The 19,824-nt window shown below is 41.5% G+C and overlaps 1 protein-coding gene across 1 annotated transcript in view; it reads left to right on the forward strand.

Annotated features, from left to right (window-relative positions):
• The window catches only part of IL18RAP (interleukin 18 receptor accessory protein), a 29,890-nt gene extending 10,701 nt beyond the window's left edge, over positions 1 to 19,189 (forward strand). Inside the window, 7 exon segments of the mRNA XM_012525890.3 lie at positions 2,648 to 2,713; positions 4,470 to 4,593; positions 7,295 to 7,446; positions 8,598 to 8,735; positions 11,263 to 11,436; positions 12,132 to 12,449; positions 12,452 to 19,189. Of these exon segments, the coding sequence (XP_012381344.2) occupies positions 2,648 to 2,713; positions 4,470 to 4,593; positions 7,295 to 7,446; positions 8,598 to 8,735; positions 11,263 to 11,436; positions 12,132 to 12,449; positions 12,452 to 12,543 (1,064 nt within the window). The 3' untranslated portion in view covers positions 12,544 to 19,189.
• The last annotated feature ends 635 nt before the right edge of the window (positions 19,190 to 19,824 follow it).

Genomic DNA, 19,824 nt, shown 5'->3' on the forward strand with positions numbered 1-19,824 from the left:
AGCATCACACAATTTTAATGAGTTTGAACTTCTCCCAAGGGAAAATGGGGAGCTGTTGAGAATTTTAAGCTGTAAATGTCATGAATAGATTTATATTTGAAACACATCATTCTGTGTACTGTGTAGGAAACGGATTTTTGAGAATGAGAATGCAGACAAAGAGAAGAGTTAGGAGGCAGCTGTAGTCAATTGGGCAAGGGCTGATGGTGGCCTGAGCTAGGCAGTGGCAGTGAGGGTGGAGAGAAGTGGATGGACAGACAAAATAGTCAGGAACTACATCTGAAGGGACTTGGTAATTGGGAGTGAGAAAGAGGGGAAAAGAGGAATCAATGAGAAGCCCAAGTTTTAATGAGCAATGAGTTGCATTTTTCTGTAATGTACTAATGTAGCATATGAGTATAAGAGCTGATATAGGGGTACAGGTTCAAGTTCTAAAAAGAGGATTGCTCTGTGGAGAACAGAGTCACTGGAGATGATGAAAAATGGCTGAATTTGTGAGTCAACTGAATATGATGGTAGATTTTAAGTAGAAAATTAAAAAGAAAGAGAAGTCAAGGATGCTATGGTTTTCTGGCCTGGATAAGTTGATTGATAGCAGTGTCATTTAATGATACAGGGAAGGCTGAAGAAGAGAGGGTCTGGGGGTGAATTAAACATTTGTTTGAAAGGAACTTTAGTTTTCTAAATCACAATGATAAATTGGTATTGGGATAAACAAGTCAGGAGATGTTAGGACTAGGGATGTTAATATGATATTTAGAAGCTGAGGAACAGAATGAAATCACTTGGGGAGTATAGAGAGGGCCTAGAACTGAACTCTTGAGTGCTCCAACACATGGAAAGACTGAGAGCAGGAGGAGGTTCCCCAAAGGAGACAGAACAGGGGTGTGAGAGCACAGGGATGCTGTCCCAGAGACACAGGGAAGAGAGCATCTCAAGAAGGAGGAAGTAGTGTGCCACCTCAACGTGTTTAAGCCTGTTGGATTTGGAAAGATGGAGGTCAGAATTTGCATGGGCAAGATGGAGGTCATTGGTTACCTTGGCAAGTGAGTGCCTGTGGAAGGGTGGGGAGGAAAGAAATAGAGGAAGTGAAATTCATGATGCAGGAGGGCTCTAAATTTGGAGACCTTTAGTGGGAAAGAGGCCTAGGCAATGAATTGTACTATACAGGGAGAGTATGTAGAATGAGAACATTAGGGCAGGTATCGGAAGATCACTGATATAAAAAAGAGGTAGAGAGGAAGAGGTACCCTCAAGGCCACAGAAAAGAAGTGAATACAGAGGTGGAGGTGAGGAATAGAGTACAGTAACATGGAGCCCCAAAGAAGAGAGCTTTTCCAAGAGAGCATGGTCAAGAGTGTCCAATGCTGCCAAAAGGCCTGGACCACTGTCCATGTGGTGTAGTAGTGCTCCAGAATGTATTTGCCAGGTGCAGTGGATGTGCTACAATGATGGAAGAGGTTGTTGACGTGGGAGGGGTGGGGTGGGTGGTATATGGGGACCTCATATTTTTTGAATGTAACATGTAAAAGAAGATAAAGAAGAAAAAATAAGAAAAGAAACTAGAGAATAATCTAGGGAATGTATAACAGTGACTTTTGTGGTAGATGAAGATTGCGATTAATAGCATAAATAAAAGAATGTTCCTCTTTTACAAAGTTTTAAGAATATGGTGATATACAGGGAAATTACAGCTAATGTAATTTATGGACAATAGTTACATATACTACTGTAATATTTTGGCAGCAATGGCGAAGATGATATATCAATTCTAAGAGACAACCATAAGGGGTATAAGAGGATGTGGGAATTTTCCTTTTATAGTAATGGAAACATTCTAAAATTGACTGCAGTGATGACAGCTCAACTCTGTGATGAAAATGAGCCCAACTGAGTATACACTTTGAATGGATTATACAAAATATGGGACTGTATAACACATGGAATCTAGTGGTAGAAGATAGACTGTGGTTAACAGGGAAAATATGAGAACATTCTCTCATGAGCTATAACAAATATGTAATACCAATACAGGGTTACTAATCAGGTGGGTTGGAGGGAAAATACATCAAATATGAAATGTAGGCTGTAGTTAGAAGCAATATTTTAATGATGCTCTTTCATAGTTTATAACAAAAGTTTCAAAGTAATATGGTGGTGGGGCCTGTTATGATGATAGGCATGGCAGTTTTATAAGTTAAGAAATTTTACTATACTTACTGTTTATGTATATTCATACAGGAATGATATGCTTTAATAAAATTTTATTTAAAAAATGAGTATAGAGAACTCTTTTGAGAATTTTGCTGTGAAAGGATAATGAGTAAGGTGGAGATTTTTTCCCCCTCTTTAAGATTGAGAGACCTGCACATGTATAATTGCTGGCAAAAAGAAGCCTAGAAAGAGAAGAAAATGCATTCGGGCAGAAGTGGACTGATTGAGGGACAATGATTTTCTGGCAGGCACCCAAAACCTGAATTCAGTCATTTGGGGAGGAATGCTTTTCACATGGAAACTTGAGTCCCTAACCTTGTGGATTATGGCTGAAATTTGCTGAGGGAACTTCAAAATACTCAGATCAAAGTCAAGCACCTACAAAGCCCTTAGATTTCCCAGTGCAAATAATGATTTTATTTTCTTCTTTTAGTGGAAAACACCAATTCTGAGCCAGTTATTCTGGAGCCCATCAAGGACACACTGGAAGTAGAACTTGGTAAGCTAGGATGTATTATTGGCTTTGAATGCTACTGTTCTTCTATAAGGAAAAGAGATTTGGGCTTTCAAAGTTAAATAGAACTGGGTTTGAATTCCAACTTGGCCACTGACAAGCTCTGTGACCTTGCATCATTATTTAATTCTAAATTTCAGTGTTTTAAACTGTCAACAGACATCATAAAACTGACCTCACAGTGTTGCACTGAGAAATAATAGTAAGTGGTTTGTGCATTGGACACAAAAAATAGATTTTAGATTCTCCCTTATTCATCTCAGGAACGTGTAGTTATGTTTATTAGTTAGGTACATTGGTTATGTCTATAAAGTTACCAACTTGAGTAGCATTAACCATCATGAATAAGATATTTGGTCTGACCTTTGGTAGTAGAGTGGGGTACTACAATCCCTGCTCAAATAATTTGCATTCTTTTGGATAGAGGGGAAAAAAGATTTCTCTCTAGTCTCTTTTTACCTGGTCAATTTCAACAACACATATGTCTCCCCACGCAGCCAAATAAGAATTGCTCTATTCAGAACTGAACATGGGTTGTTTCAAGAGAATAAGTATACTTTTAAATGCCAGTAAAATATTTATAATTGTAAAAAGAAATTAAAAAATAGATATTATGGTATAAGATGATCAGGTGGCAATAGTGACATATCCTTATTATAGAAACAGAAATCACAATATGGCTACATCACAAGAAAAGAAGGAAGGAGAGAGGAAAAACCCTTATTGAGGTGTTCAGGGAAGCGGATTTGGCTCAACTGATAGAGTATCCGCCTACCACATGGGAGGTCCAGGGTTCAAACCCAGGGCCTCCTGACCTGATGAGCTGGCCCACACGCAGTGCTGATGTGAACGAGGAGTGCCATGCCATGCAGGGGTGTCCCCTGCATAAGGAAGCCCCACATGCAAGGAGTGCGCCCCACAAGGAGAGCTGCCCAGCTGGACAAAAGTGCAGTGTGCCCAGGAGTGGCGCTGCACACATGGAGAGCTGATGCAGCAAGATGACAGCAAGAAAATGACACAGATTTTCAGTGCCACTGAGAATGCAAGTGGACACAGAAGAACACACAGCAAATGGACACATAGAGAAGACAACTGGGGGCGGGGTGGAAGGGAAAATTTAAAAAAATCTTTAAGAAAAGGGTGTATGGGTGCATTTTCAAACGGAGATGCTAACCATTCATGATTAAGTATTGAGTTTCGGGCAAAGTGTATCTGGATACCTTTAATGGAGACCATGGGTAGAAAGAGGGTGGTATAACAGCAAGCTTGCCCATCTCAGCTGAATAGCTAAATAATTCCTTCTTTAAATTACATGCTGAGTAACCTCACGATTTTCATTTAATATGCAAATATCGGTTAGTAAAATGTTCTTGGTTGAAGTCTCTCATACTCCAGTGGCAGCGCTGGAGACAAGGCTGCTCGCTGAAAATTCTCCTTTGCCCCGTGTCCTCCCCTGAACCATGTCAGAGCCCTTAGTGATGTGATCATGCAATCTTCATTTTAAGAACACATAGTTACATATTTGAGAGGTAAGTATTGCCCATTGGAGACAAATGTTCCTGGTTTTATTTGTTTCTAAAAGCGGTACAGGTTGGTAGCTGGCGCTTTTTTTGGCCCTCTCTTTCCCCCCACCAACCTAACCACATCAGGGCACACAGTCTCCAGGTCGCTTCTCCTCCTGCACACGGGCACAGGTTCTCATGCATTTCCTTCCATTCTCTGTGGTATCCTTCCTTTTCAGGAAAGCCTTTAACTCTTAACTGCAGAGTGCAATTTGGCTTTGAAAAGGACTTTGCCCCTGTGGTGACATGGTACAGCCAAGATTCTAACCAGAAGCTGCAAGTCCTCAAGTCTGAGCAGAAAAGGTAAGAAAACAAGTGGGCTAGTCTCTCTGCAACCCACTCTAAGGGCTTTCACCTTCAGAACCTCTAAAATATACTCCCAGAGATGAACGAACATGCCAAGTAATGACACAACGGCTAGCACCAACCACTGGTGAAAATAAGAGTACAAAGATGGACAGTGCGTGCTAATGTTAAACGTGGAAGCCAAATGCACTTTTTGATAGTCCCCATAGAACGACATACTTAAATTGTTTTTAAAGCCTGACTTGAAGCAACAGCTTGATGTGGCTGCTTTAAAAATCAAGCTAACAAGCAGACAGACATGATGCAGGCTGCCTGAATAGACGCAGCATGTCCAATGAAGGGAGAAAAATGCTGCCCCCAAAACTCACACCATTCAGAATCTGGCAAATTCAGGGATCCAAATTTTGAGAATCATCAAGCCCCTGAGAATGTATCCAAAGAAAGAAGCACAATCATATGGATTCTGTAAGTCAATTTATAAAGATGGAATTAGATTAGTAGTTATGTAGAGCTGGGGAAGGATATAGGGACTGAGAGGTGACTGCTAAGGGGTGAGCAGTTTCTCTTTTTTGGAGTGTTTTAGTCAGCCAAAGGGGTGCTGATGCAAAATATCAGAAATAGGTTGGTTTTTATAAAGGGTATTTATTTGGGGTAGGAGCTTACAGATACCAGGTCATAAAGCATAAGTTACTTCCCTCACCAACGTCTATTTCCACATGTTGGAGCAAGATGGCTGCTGATGTCTGTGAGGGTTCAGGTTTCCTGGGTTTCTCCCTTCCTCAGGCTTCTTTTTCCTGGGCTCAGGGTTTCTCTCTTCCTGGGGCTTGCTTCTGTTTCCTCTGTGAACTTACTTCCCAGGACTCCAGCTCAAGGCTTCAGCATCAAACTCCAACCTCAAAACTCCAACATTAAAAACCCCCAACTCTGTCCTTTGCCATGACTTTTATCTGTAAGTCCCCACCCACCAAGTGGTGGGGACTAAATGCCCTACTGGCACAAGAAGTTTACTTGATTAAGTAATCCAGTATAATCTAATATGCCCAGAGGAAGAAAACAGTTTACAAACATAATCCAATATTTCTTTTTGGAATTCATCAATAATATCAAACTGCTACATGGAGTAATGAAATTATTCTACATTTTTTTGTGGTGATGAATGTACAATACTGTGATTATATGAAAAGCCATTGCTTGTATACTTTAGATCGAGTGTATGGTATATGAATATATCTCAATAAAACTGTTCTAAAAATATGGATTCTGACAATAAAATTTGTGAAGTGAGGAATAGTTGAAGTAACTTAAATTGGAAAAGAGGAGATTCAGGGTGGGATGTGTGTTTTGAAATATTTGTCAGCCATGATGATTTATGAGAAATTAGATTTAATTGTTATTCTCCAGAGCATAGAACTCAGACTAGGGGTAGAATTTACTGGGGAGAGATGATGGCTCCATAGAAAGGAGAGTTCTAGACATGTGGAGCCTCCAGGGCCTCACAAAGCTGGGCTCTGGTGCTTGAAAGGAAGGGTTTCAGTCAGGCCCACCAGGCATGTTGCTCAAAGATGCATTCCCTCATTTTTCTGAGGTTCTATCCCAAAGCATGACTCTAGGCACTAAACCTCCCTCTGGTTTTGGAAACATTTCTATGAACAAATGTAAAAATCATTTAGAAAAGTCTGCATCGCTACCAAAAAAATAAATGACTCATTTCAGAAACAGCCATAAAATTTAAGAAGATTCCTATGACAAGGAAGACATTGGACCCCATAGTAAGCTAATGTCACATTCAAGTTCACAGTAGTCAAATATGGCAAAGAGTATGCTTTGATTGCACAAGCCCTTGGGTTTGAATCTCTGTTTTCCACTCTTTATAAATGTGGCCTTTAATCTCGGTGAGCCGCCACGCCACCACTATCACACTTTGCAGGGCCTCTGTGAGAGGCAGATGCGTCATGGGTGGTGAGCGTCTCACAGCTGCAGGCACACAGGAGCAGTGAGTGGATAAGAGCTGGTATTGTAGGCCTGGCAACAGCACACAGAGCAGCAACACAGCCTAACCCAGCATCTATATCAGCTGACTCCTTCACAAGAAGACTGGCTATAGCTGGCAACTCATCTGAGTTGTGAACACCTGCCCAGACTCCCAATTTCCTGAAGGGGGCAAAATGGCCCAGACCCAGGGATCCAGTTGCCCTTTCTCCCATGGGTCCTTGGGTTTGTTTCATGCCACTGCTATGTCCTTGGCCTAGTTAGAATGACGGAGTTAGGCCACGTTGTTGGATTTCTGTGAGGTAAGGAGTGGAGGAGATTCAACAGCTCATGTCCAGGGCTTAGAAGAGTATCTATAATACACAGTAAGCCCTTAGCAGAAGCAAGTTATTTTTAATATTCTTTTTGAAATGTTATCTGTTTCTGAGGGAAATTCTTAAGGTAAGGAAGGTCAGATGATATTCACAAGTAAATGATGTCTTGGGGTAAATGTGTACAATGATGCTCAGCAGATTCAATAATTGAATCAAGAATGACCCCTCTCTCTGACCATCTCATGCTTTCCTGTATTTTCTTCTACTATTTGATTCTACAAATAGCCAAACCATTGACCACATAGGAATTCCAAGTACTGCAAATAAGTGTTAATTTGTGTTACCCAGTGGGTGTGGTGGTGGTTTGTTTTTTTTTTTTCCTTTCTTTTTTCTAGTATTAAATCTACATTAAAGGATAGAGAAATTCAGTGTGTTGCCCACTTGAAAGAAGTTACTCAGCGTGATCTTCACAGGAAGTTCATTTGCTTTGCACAGAACTCAATCGGGAATGCTACCCAGTACATCTGGCTGAAAGAAAAGAAAGGAGGTAAGCCAGGATGTGGCCTCAGAATGCCTGTCACTGCTTGTTACTTGAGACGAGTCTTCCTAAAGAATCCTAACAGCAGTAATAACAACGATAACCATGGCAGTGAAGGCTTAGAGGTGCCCGACACTCTTCTAAGCATTCTTCTGTGTCAAGGCATTCAATCCCCTCAACACGCCCATGATGTCAACACTATTATCTCTATTTTAAGGGGAAGAAATGGAAACACAGAGGAGCACTAACCTGGTCCTTTTAACTAATCCTCTCTGCATGTGGGATTCTGCTGGGAAGCCTCTCATTTGTTCTACAAATCCCTCTAGAGCATGCCCTTATGGGGCAGGAACTGGGTTTGGACCCACCTTCCTTTCCAATTTTCCCTTCCTGGCTTCTGAATCCTGAGAACATGATGGTCGGGCATGGGAAAATGGGGCAGAGAAAGAGCCAGCATGCTCACTGTTCAGAGTGTTATGTGTACATCACAGAGGGGAGCGTTTTAAAGCTTGGGTGCAAATGATATTCCAAGACCTTCTATTTTCTAGCTAAGGAATAGCTTTTACATTTCTTTAAGAAGATGCCCAGAGACAAAGTTGCCATCATTCATGCAGTTAATACAAGCAGATTTGATGTTTGTGAGGTTTAAATAAGACTGTACCTGGCCCACAGGAGATGCCCTGGAGTGGTGGTCCCCAGTAAAGGTGAGTGGTAGGTCCCGTAGAGGGGCTGAGAGGCTGCAAAGGTAAACCCAGAGGGGGCTCCTGGCCTCAGAAAGCTTCGACTAGAGCAAGATGATTATAAATGAAGAAAAATAATTTAAAATATAAAACGAGAAGGAGGCAAATGGAGTGTGTGGAAGTTTATGGGACTGGAGGGAGAGAAAACAGCTGTCATCAGATCCAGCAGTTGCCGATTCTCCTGGGTTCCCTAGAGATTGTGCAAAGATGCTTCCCTCAAGGTTTCAAATGTTCCCAGGTTCAAGAACAATGTTAGGAGGGACAGTGACTTTGTAAATAACATGGCCAGGGAGGGCCTTGGGTGCTCCACGCGCCTGCCTGCCTGTGTCCCGCCCAAATGCAGGGAGGCGGGCTCCCCGCTCACGCCGCCATGTTTCCGCAGTGGTTTTCCCGCTCCCCGCTCACGCCGCCATGTTTCCGTAGTGGTTTTCCTGTTCGTCCTGCTCGGCACCGCCCTCGCCCTGGTGGGCCTGCTGACTGCCAGCGCCCTCAGCTACATGTACTGGATCGAGGTCGTGCTGTTCTGCCGCACCTACCAGAGCAAGGACGAGACCCTCGGGGGTAAGTCGCTGCCTCGGACTTTTCCTCTCAGGGGAACTACCGGAAACGCCGTCACTACCAGTGGGCGTGGCTTCCCCAGAGTTCCCCGAGGGAAAGAATTCCCGACGCCTCCTGACTGGGCACGGGCAGATGTGCGGGGCCTGCACCTCGGGCACCAGGGCGCCTGTGGGGACCTCACCTCTCAGGAGGCCGGGCAGCCGAGGCGGAGGGAGCGTGAGGCAGGAGCGCAAGTCCTGGCTGTTCCCTCATGGAGGCGGTGGCGACCCTAAGGCTTCAAGGTCTTCCTCTCAGGCCTGGTGACCTCACACCTGGGAGGGCTGGGAGCAGGTGGAGAAACAGTTTCTTCTCATTTCAGTTACCAGAGACTGGCAGATGATGCTACTGTAGGACACACGCCTCTTCAAGATAGTCTCTTTGGTAACTGACCTAAAGCAATATGGCAGATGCCTTGAGCTCTCCATCCTTTGTTTCTCCATCCATAAAATGGGATAATAAGAGCACCAGCCACAAAGGGTGTTGGGAGAATTCGTTGAGTCGAGACCTATTAAGCATTTAGAACAGTGTTAGCACACAGTTAACACTCGGGACATCTTGACTGGCACCGTCAAGGTCTGAGTATCTGCCTCTAAGATCCAGGCAGAGAGAGGTGAAACCATTTGCCCAAAATTGGACTCCTGGGAGGTGGTAGAGCTGGGACACGGACCCAGACAGTCGGGTGTAAGAGTCACCATTAGCTTTTAGCTCAGTCAGCTCATCTGCTAAATGAAGGACTTTGAGATGGTGAAAATGATCTGAAAACTGTGAAGTTCTGCAAAATGAAAGTACTATTAGTTTTGAAGTATCAGTTATCCTAGAAGACAGGGAAGTAACATTTGTTAATGTTTGCTTCTTTAGAATGGCTGCTTCTGTTTCTTTTTTGCTCTTTTCCACCTAGTCCTGGAATTCTCTAAGATTGGAATGTTTGCCATTTTAACTAGTGATTCTGCTACTTGGAAAGGGCACAATGCCTCAGTCCAATATTTCTGTTGGATTCCAAGAATAATTATTTACCTATCATGCCCTCTCCACACTTTAGTGTTTTCCCCTCAGTCTGAACTCAGGATGATGTTGTCACATCATCAGGGAAAGAATAAGTCTTTAGACCAATTATTGAGAATATGGATTGGAAATCCTTAAATCAGGAGTGTGTTTGAACGTTAAAATTTTTTTTTTGTATTAGCCTTTTTGCATTGAACAAATTATCCAAGCAATGTCTTAATCTTTCCCTTTGTGACTTCATACTTCTTTTAGTAAAATGTCATTTAGATTAAGAATCTAGAGCTGGTATAGAAGAGCCAGTCAATTGCGGAGCATTCAAATGTGCATCCCTCCTTTTACTTTGCAAAGACAAGGTCCTAATCCAATCTGGGAGGCAGAACCTGTTTTCAAGAATGGTGATCTAGTGCCCTCTGTTGGCCAACCTGTTTGGTTTGTTTTCTTCTTTTTCGCAACAAAATGACCATTTCATATCTAAACTGCCAGCCATGGGCATTATTAGTCTTCTCCCCTCCACCTGGGCATTGAGGTGCTGCCAAGACAGGGCCCGCACTCCTTGCTGACCAGCCCTTTTGACTCTTGGAACTCCCCGTTCTTTCTTTTCTTGGCTGGCACTTCCTTCTCTAAGTCCTCTTGGCGGGTCCACCTGGATAAGTAGCCATCAAGGGCCAGCACTGTTGTTTACTATTTTGTAGCAATTCTATGGGCCAGGTTTTGTGCTACGTGCTGGAATTTCAATCAGGTGTGTCCAATTCCAAAGCCTGTGAGTTAACTTTTGAGATTTCTACCTCTTCCAGTTAGTTCTTCAGTGTGATCCAGTAATCAATGTGCATTCATAGTAATTTACTCAACAGAGGCATACAGGACCTTAAAAAATCTTGAAACAAGTATCATAAATAGAATTTCTCACTTTAAAGGGAGGGGAATGGATATTTATCTTGTGCCTTCTGTAAGCCAGATGCCAAGCATTTCATATACTTTATTGCAGGCATCCCTTAAAACAGCCTGAGGGTGTGGGGTATTCTTGTCCTCATTTACAAACAGGCATCCAAGTATAATTATATATGCCATCAACTCAATATGGTGTTTTTTTCCTCCTACAAATGCAATGTTTCGGTCTTAGCAGTGCTGCTCTCATGGGTATTATCATGCTTTAATGGAGGAAATGCCTCTTTGATGCATATCTAATGAAGCAGAAACTCTGCAGATGCTAAGAGGATGCAGAGTAACTCCAAAGTGCATGAGTTGTTGATAGAATGGCCCAGCTGTTTGATCTAACCTCAGTACAAATGAGGTGTGGCTTCAGAAAGTAGACTTATATTTTGAATAGGTGATCAATACCATGCAGCAATATGCTTTTTATTTAAATCAATTCAATGAGCGCCTCACATCTTACTTTTTATCCATTTATCTTATTTTTAATGCAAACGGACCTTACTCTAATTATAAAACAATGCAAATGGCTTACTTTTTCATTGTTTTTCTTCCTCAGATAAAAAGGAATTTGATGCTTTTGTGTCCTATGCAAAATGGAGCTCCTTTGAGAGTGAGGACACCTCATCTGTGAGTGAGGAACACTTAGCCCTGAATCTACTTCCTGAAGTGTTGGAAAACAAATATGGCTATACCTTGTGTTTGCTTGAAAGAGATGTAGCCCCAGGAGGAGGTAGGTCCTGCATGCCCAGAAAAAACATATATAGAACACAAAAAAGACAGTTATTTGCAAGATCATCCTAAATTTTTCTTCATTCTTTCTGTTGGGATATGCCTTTTATGAGAAATTTCACGAGGTTAGAAAATCTTGGGCATTAATGCTACTGCATTAAAGGATGTTCTAGAGACATGTTCCATCATCCAAATGCTCCATCATCCAAAAAATCCATCTCCAGAAAAAATCAGGCCCTAGGGAGGCATTCCAGAAGTGTCCATCACCCTCTGTTCGCAGGGGACTCTGCTGAGTGGTGGGGACCTCAGCGCTGAGCAGGCAGGCTCCTCGGGTTCTAGGCCTGGCCCTGACCCAGCCATAAGCTGTCTGGACCTCAGCCTGTACTGTTGCCCCCTCCTTCGCAGAGACCACCAGGTAGCCTGGACTGTCCCACAGCCCTTTCTTATCCCAGCCCACCTTGTTCAACGAACTTTGCTCCTGGAGGAATTAACATTTGCGGGAGACTGAACACAGGGAGAAGAACATAAGACTGAGAGTTTTGGCACTTGAATATACTTTCTATTGTTGCTTGATAAAGTTTCTTATCCTCCTTAGATAACAGTTCCCATTGCCGGTCACCTTTTGATTAGACCCCGGAGATTCAGGCTTATTGTAACTCAGTAACGATTACTAATCATTAAATTCTTTACTTTCAGTGTATGCAGAAGACATTGTAAACATTATTAAGAAGAGCAGGAGAGGAATATTCATATTGAGCCCCAGTTATATCAATGGACCTACTGTCTTTGAACTGCAAGCAGCGGTGAATCTTGCCTTGGATGACCAAACTCTGAAACTAATTCTAATCAAGTTCCGTTCCTTCAAAGAACCAGAGTCTCTACCTCATCTTGTGAAAAGAGCTCTCAAGGTTTTGCCCACAGTCACCTGGAGAGGGTTAAAATCGGTTCCTCCCAATTCCAGGTTCTGGGCCCAAATGCACTACCACATGCCTGTGAAAAAGTCTAAAGGCCTCCTGCCAAGCATCTCAGAATTATCTCAAGGGTATTTCACAGGAAAGGACTCAGTCAGACAGAAACCACTGGGAGGAGCTCCTGGCCTAGGGAATAGGGGAAATGTGCCTTCAAACAGCTTGCCCTCCAGTCCCTGACGAGTAGAGCTGCTGATGGACAGAAAACACAGCAATGATGGACTGCCTGCTAGCCCCCCTGGTGGGCACAGAATAAGCAGGCTGCCATGTAGAGCCTTTGGTTTCCTGGCCTGGTCAGAGGGAGGGTGCATTCTCTAGACACTTGCACTCACTCAGCACATAAAATGCCCTAAGTTTCTCCTAATGGTCTGAGCAGAATCAGCAGTGATGGCCACTTTTGTTTTGTGGCCATGAACTATCATTTCAACCCTACATTATACATGTGACCTTATGTACATATGAAATCAAGGAAATATTAGTGTATTAGAAACTACTGATTTAAACCCTTCCTACAGAATCTCTGTAAAGAAGACAATTCTTATTCAATGTTACCCATCAACTTTGGAAACAGGGATCAAATAGGAAAAGCAAAGACCAAAGGGAAAAGGGAGCTGGCAGGGCTGTGACAGTCTCTCCACTGTCTTTATGGGAAGTGCCACCCCCTGCCAGGCAGGTGATTGAGGGGGAAGCAGCCCCCCTTCCTTTGGCCCAGTGGGTTCCCAAGGCCAGGACACTAGACTTGGTGATCAGAGGAGGGGTGACCTTCAGCTCCTCCTTGTTCCCTCAGCTAGAGACCTTTGTACAGGGCATGAAGTATACAAACTTACCCAGAGGCACTGGAAATAGAGATCGACTGGGTCCAAAATATTAGGTAGGTGAAGAGACAATAGCCTAGCAGTTACATACAGAGTAGAAGGCATTGACAAGAGTCAGCAGTCTATAGGCAAAAGTGTGAGAAACAGGAAGTAATCATACTGGTTAAAAGACACCAAGAAGAGAGCTAGAGCAGAGCCACTTGTCCCCCCAGGGCAGGCCCTGCCTCTGCGTGCTTCCTGACCTGGTGGTCCCAGTTTAAGGCCTCTGAAGTAACAAGATAATAGGTTGGAGTGTCAAGTATTGGTTCCTGATAGGCAAGGCTAATTTCATTCTCATAAGTTTGTTTTTTCTTTAAGAAATTCAACTTGCAGTTAAAATAGTGTTCTAGTCATATACGGATATGAGACCTTCACACTCTGTCTCCTGTAATGGAGTGAATAAGCCATCATTTGAGCAATAAAGAAAAGAACTTCTGAGTTCACTCATTTAAATTGTGTTACCTCCAGGGGAGTGAATGTGATCTGTTTGAAGAGGCTAAAAATCAATGTCATCTGTTCACTGCTTGGTGCCTGTGTGAAATGTTCCTCTGCTCTTTTTTTCGCGGAGGAACCCACATCATAAAAACCTCTGTGGCTTTGGCACCAACCAACAGCCTTGTTGGAAATTTCAGTGATGAAGTTAAAGATGAGTTGTAGGGTATAAATTATTCCTTGAGGAAGTTTCTTGTGGGAAGGCTCATTGCAGGGCCTCAGCAGGGAAGAATCCCCACTGCTGTTGGTTGTGCTATGGTGATGGCTAGGGCTCCTGCTTTTCTTGCCAGCTTCTCTCTGAGATCCGAAACTCTGAAATCTTTCTTTGGTTAGTTTATCCCTCTCTAGGCATTCTAAGGTAGATAATGCTATAACTGAGCTAGTGAGAGTTCCAGCCTTTTGTCTTTATCTTTGTAGAAATAAGTACCTCTAATCGTTGTAGAACACTCTTTTTCTGAGTAGGTAGATAGACTTAAAACACCACATAAGAATATAGAACAAGGGTTATTTGCATTTCTTACATATAAATCAATCAAAACATGGACAACAAAAACAAATTCCTTACAGATAGGAACCTGATTATAATTGAGCACTTGGACCCAATTATAAAAGAATAGTATTTTTGCCATGACACCTTCTAATAATGTGACCATATATCCCAGTTCCTGGTTTATACCTGTTGTACAACTGTAACTATAATTTTAATAATGCTCCCTTTCACACTGAAAAGTGTCCTGGTTTGACTGATAGTTATTCTGCCTTTAATACATGCTATGGAGTACCCTTTATCAGCCCTGTCTCTCAACTATCATACATTTCCTAGTATTTTGGGAGTGTTAATACCTATATTATGGCGAGTTGTTAAAAAAACTGAGTCCAGAGCACATTTATACGTAAGATGGAGTAGACAAACACATCACCCTCCCCTTCTGGACAAAGCTACTATCGAATCTGGGTAAGGGAGGCGGATGTGGCTCAAGCGATTGGGCTCTCGTCTACCATATAGGAGGGTTTGATGACCAGGGCCTCCTGGTGAAGGCAAACTGACTCATGTGGAGTGCTGGCCCACGCAGAGGGCTGGCCTGTGTGGAGTATGTGCAGGAGTGCTGGCCCACGTGAAGAGCTGGTGCAACAAGATGACACAACAAAAAGAGACACAGAGGAGAGATAATAATAGACACAGCAGACCAGGGAGCTGAGATGGCGCAAGAGAATAATCACCTCTCTCCCACTCCAGAAGGTTCCAGGATCAGTTCCTGGAGCTGCCTAGTGAGAAGACAAGTAGACACAGAAGAACATACAGTGAATGGACACAGAGAGCAGACAATGGCGTGGGGGGGGATTTTTTAAAATCTTAAAAAAAAATTGGGTAAAATGCATAGAAAATCTATTTGAGGTTTCTGAAAAGTAAATAGAACCAGGTAGATTGGGGGCTGCATTTGTCAGGGTTCTCTAGGGAAACAAAAATGACAGGATATATCTGTAAAATTGCCCAAAACAAGGCAAAAAAAAAAAAAAAGCTTGAAAATAACTGGAGAGAAATGATGCATGACTTAGAGGCAAATAATGATTCAAACAACTTATCAGTCTCAGGAAGAGTGAAGCCAGGAAGGAATGAGAAAGACATTTTATAACCAGTTGAAAGAAAAGAAATGTCAACCTAGAATTCTATTTCCAGTGAAAAAATCCTCTGTGAATGGAGATAAAATAAAGTATTCTCAAGTGAAGGAACACTAAGAATGTCCATTGCCAGCAGACTTCCTTTAAAGGAACTGCTAAAGAATGCACAAGGGAAATTATGCAAGAAGAAACATGGAAATTCAGGAATGTAAGAAGAGCAGCAGAAATGGTGACTACATGAGTAAATATAATGGATGGTTATTTTCTGCTTAATTCCTTAAAGTATGTTTGATGTGTAGAGCAAAGAATTAAAACATTGTCTGGTGGGATTTTAAGTGTAGTTGGATGTACTATACAAGACAGCTACACTATAAAGTGAGGCCTATAGAGGACCTGTTTGCTGGAGAGGTATCCACATACCACTTAAAGTGGTAAAATATTGATTCTAAGTAGCAGGTAGAAAACACAAGTATGATATATTGCTACCCTTGGGTAATTACTAAAACAAACAAATACAGGTTGTATTTGGATAAATTTATGGAATAAATATGGATAAAATGGAATAATAAACAAGATCTAAAAGAATCCAGAAGAAGGAAGGACAGGAAAAACAGAGGAACAAATAACTGAGGAAATAAAAAGATCCAAATAATAAAATGGTAGCTATAAATTCAAGCATAAAATTAATTACATTAAATGTAAATTGTCTAATCACACTGTTCAATTAAAAGACAGGTTCCTAAATATTTTAAATGGCTAACTGTATGCTCTCTAAAATAATAGACTTCAAATTTAATGATAACAGTAGGTTAAAAACAAAAGACTATTTTACTTCTTCTACCTTTCCAATCTGAATGCCTTGTAGTTCTTCCTCTTGCCTGATTGCTCTGGCTAGAACTTCCAGTACAATATTGAATAACAGTGTTGTCAGTGGCATCCTTGTCTTGTTCCTGATCTAAGGTGAAAAGCTTTCAATCTTTCACCACTGAGTATGATATTTGCTGCACGCTTTTTTGTAACTGCCTTTAGTTGTGTTGAGAAAGTTCCCTTCTAGTCCTAGTTTTCTGAGTGCTTTTAACAAGAAACGGTGTTGGATTTTGTCAAATTTCTTTTGTCCATCAATTGAGAGAATTGTGTGGATTTTTTCTTCATTCTATATATGAGGTTTATTACATAGATTGATTTTCTTGTGTTGAACCATCCTTGCATACCTGAAATAAATCCCACTTGATCATGACATATAATCATTTTATTATGCTGTTGGATTCTGTTTGCCAGTATTTAGTTAAGAATTTTTACATCTATATTAATCAGAGGAAATTGCTCTGTAATTTTCTTGTGCTATCTTTATCTAACTCTGGTATCAGGATAATGCCAGCCTCATACAATGAGAAAGGAAGTAATCCTTCCCCTATTTTTTGGAAGAGTTTGGGAAAGATTGGTGTTAAATCTTCTTTAAATGTTTGATAGAATTAAGCAGTGAGACCATCCAGGCCTGGACATTCCTTTGTTGAGAGGTTTTTGATTACTGATTCAATCTCTTTCCTCTTGCATCAGATTAGGTCATATATCTGTTTTCAAGGAATTTGTCCATTTCATCCATGTTTTCTAATTTGTTTGCATATACTTGTTCATAGTACCCTCTCATAATCCTTTTTTAAAAATAATATTTTATTGTCTTTTTTTAAAGATACAAAGATCACACAAAATGTTACATTAAAAAATATGAGGCTTCCATATGTCCCACTCCACCCCTCCCCAATCCTCCCATATCAACAACCTCTTTTATCAGTGTGGCACATTCACTGCATTTGACGAATACATTTTGGAGCACTGCTACACAGCATGTATTATAGTTTACACTGCAATTTACACTCTCCCCCAGTCCATTTGTGGGTAATGGCAGGATAGATAATGTCCTGCATCTGTCCCTGTAATATCATTCAGGACAACTCCAAGTCCCAAAAATACCTCCATACCACACCTCTTCTTCCCTCTCCCTGCCTTCAGCAACTCCCATGGCCACTGTCTCCACATCAGTGATACAGTTTCTTCCATTACTAGAGTCACAATAATGCTATAGTAGAATACCAGTAAGTCCACTATGATCCATATTTTATTCCTCAATCCTGAGGACCTTGGGTTGGTGATGTCCACTCCACCTCTAAATCGAGAGGAAGCTTTGATTCCACATGGCTGATAGATGCTATTCTGCTTGCAGGTGCAGACTTTCTCAGTTCCCTGGTGTGGTGGTTGGCCATCCTCACCTCCCTGTTAGCTGACCTGGGTAAGTCCAATGAACCAGAGAGTAGGTATTGCAACTCTGGTGAGGCTCATGGCCCAGTTGGCACATGGAAAGTCCAGAGATTCAAGTCTCCAGAGCATACACCAGCCTCAGCACCAACCACAGGTTCAGTAAAAGTGACAGAAGAGACGTGTAGAGAGGTCACATCTGAGTCCAACTCATCACACTCAGGAGAACAAATTCCAAAGTAGGGCCCACTGATAAGGTGCTGAACTCCAGAGTCATCTGCCATGACTGTAGGACCTGGGTGTCTCTGTAGCCTTCAGGAGCACTGCTACCTGGGGTTATATCTACTTTGGCTGTCTCTGGAATCCTACTGAGATGTGTGTAAGCACAACCCCGCTGATGACCTCCTGATTCATTTTGACATCTCTTAGCCATATAAACTCATTTGTCTTTACCATTTTTCCCTTTTATTCAAGGCCTTTTTCTAGTTGCTTCACCAGCTGATGCTTGGTGGTAATACCTTGGTGCCAGGGAGGCTCATCCCTGGGAGTCATGTCCCATGCTGGGGTGGAAGGTAATGCATTTACATGCTGAGTTTGGCTTAGAGAGTGGCCACATTTGAGCAACATGGAGGATCTCAGGAGGTAACTCTTAGGCACCCTGCAGCTCTAGGCCTAGTTGAAATTTCAAACACAAAGGCTCTCATAAGTATCAAGTCATAAGTATCAAGGGCCCATCTTTGGACCATCCTTCTTCACTGGTCTTTGCCCTTGCCCTTGGGGGATTGTTGCTGTTCCATTGGGGAATGCAGCAGAGCTCCCAGGATGGGAACTCAGTACTCCCTCAGTTGTTGTGTATAACTCTACCTACTATGACAATACCCAACAAACATCTGAACATATCTATATACCCTATATGCATGCCCTGGAGAACTCCCTCCCATCCATGCATCCCCCATCAATGACACCCCACACCAATGCTCCTCTCCTGCCATAGGTGAACCCCTCTGTGACCCAAAACTTCTTCAAAAATAAAGCCTAATATATTGCCTAATTCATTTAGTAGGAAAATGAAATAGTAACAACAGGTTTAAAGATTAGAAATAGAATACATAATAATTTAGAAAAACTAAAATAAATTATTAAAAAATGAAAAATATCATAAAACTTTTTTTGACATTTTGCCTTTTATCACTGTAATAGGTGTTGTCGTGTATATACAATGGCAAAGCAATCTCTTCCTTTTCTTCCTCAGTGTCTACATCCCTTTTTAATTTTTTAATTTTTTTATCATGTCTTCAAAAAATTTTTAAGTTACAGTAAAGTCACATATAGAATATAGAGGACTCCCATATACCCAGTATCAAACTCTTTACCCCCTTCCCCAGCAATGATCTTTTAAGTGTGGATGCTACATTTGCTACAACTGATGTACAGATATTGAAACATAGCTACTAACAATCAGTAATAGTGTCACCACTTTCATTCATGATTTTAATTATTTTGTGTCAGTCTGGCTAAAGGTTTGTATACTTTATTGATCATTTCAATAAAAGTTTGGATTTCTTGATTTTCTCTATTGTTTTCTATTCTCTCTTTCATTTACCTCTACTCTAATCTTTGTTATTTCCTTCGTTTTACTAACTATGGGTTTAGTTTGCTCTTCTTGTCCTACTTTATATGTGAAGTTAAGTTATTGAATTGTGAGTTTTCTTCTTTTTTAATGTAAACATTTAAAGCTATAAATTTCTCTATAAGCCCTGCCTTTGCTGCATTCCCATAAGTTTTGTAGGTTATGTTTTATTAGCCCTGCCTTTGCTGCATCCCATGAGTTTGGTAGGTTATGTTTTATTTTCATTGATCTCAGATAGTTTCTAATTTGTCTTGTGATTTCTCCTTTGAGCTATTGGCTGTTTAATTGTTTTTGCTTACATATTTGAGTTGTTTACATATTTGTAAATGTTTCAGTTTTCCTTCTGTTATTGACCTCTAGCTTTATACCATTGTGGTACAAGAAGACACGTTTCATGACTTCAATATATATATATATTTTTAAAGATTTATTTATTTATTTAATTTCGCCCCCTCCCCTGGTTGTCTGTTCTTGGTGTCTATTTGCTGCGTCTTGTTTCTTTGTCTGCTTCTGTTGTCGTCAGCGGCACGGGAAGTGTGGGCGGTGCCATTCCTGGGCAGGCTGCACTTTCT

The sequence above is a fragment of the Dasypus novemcinctus genome, chromosome 17, assembly GCF_030445035.2.
Source record: "Dasypus novemcinctus isolate mDasNov1 chromosome 17, mDasNov1.1.hap2, whole genome shotgun sequence".
NCBI lineage: Eukaryota > Metazoa > Chordata > Mammalia > Cingulata > Dasypodidae > Dasypus > Dasypus novemcinctus.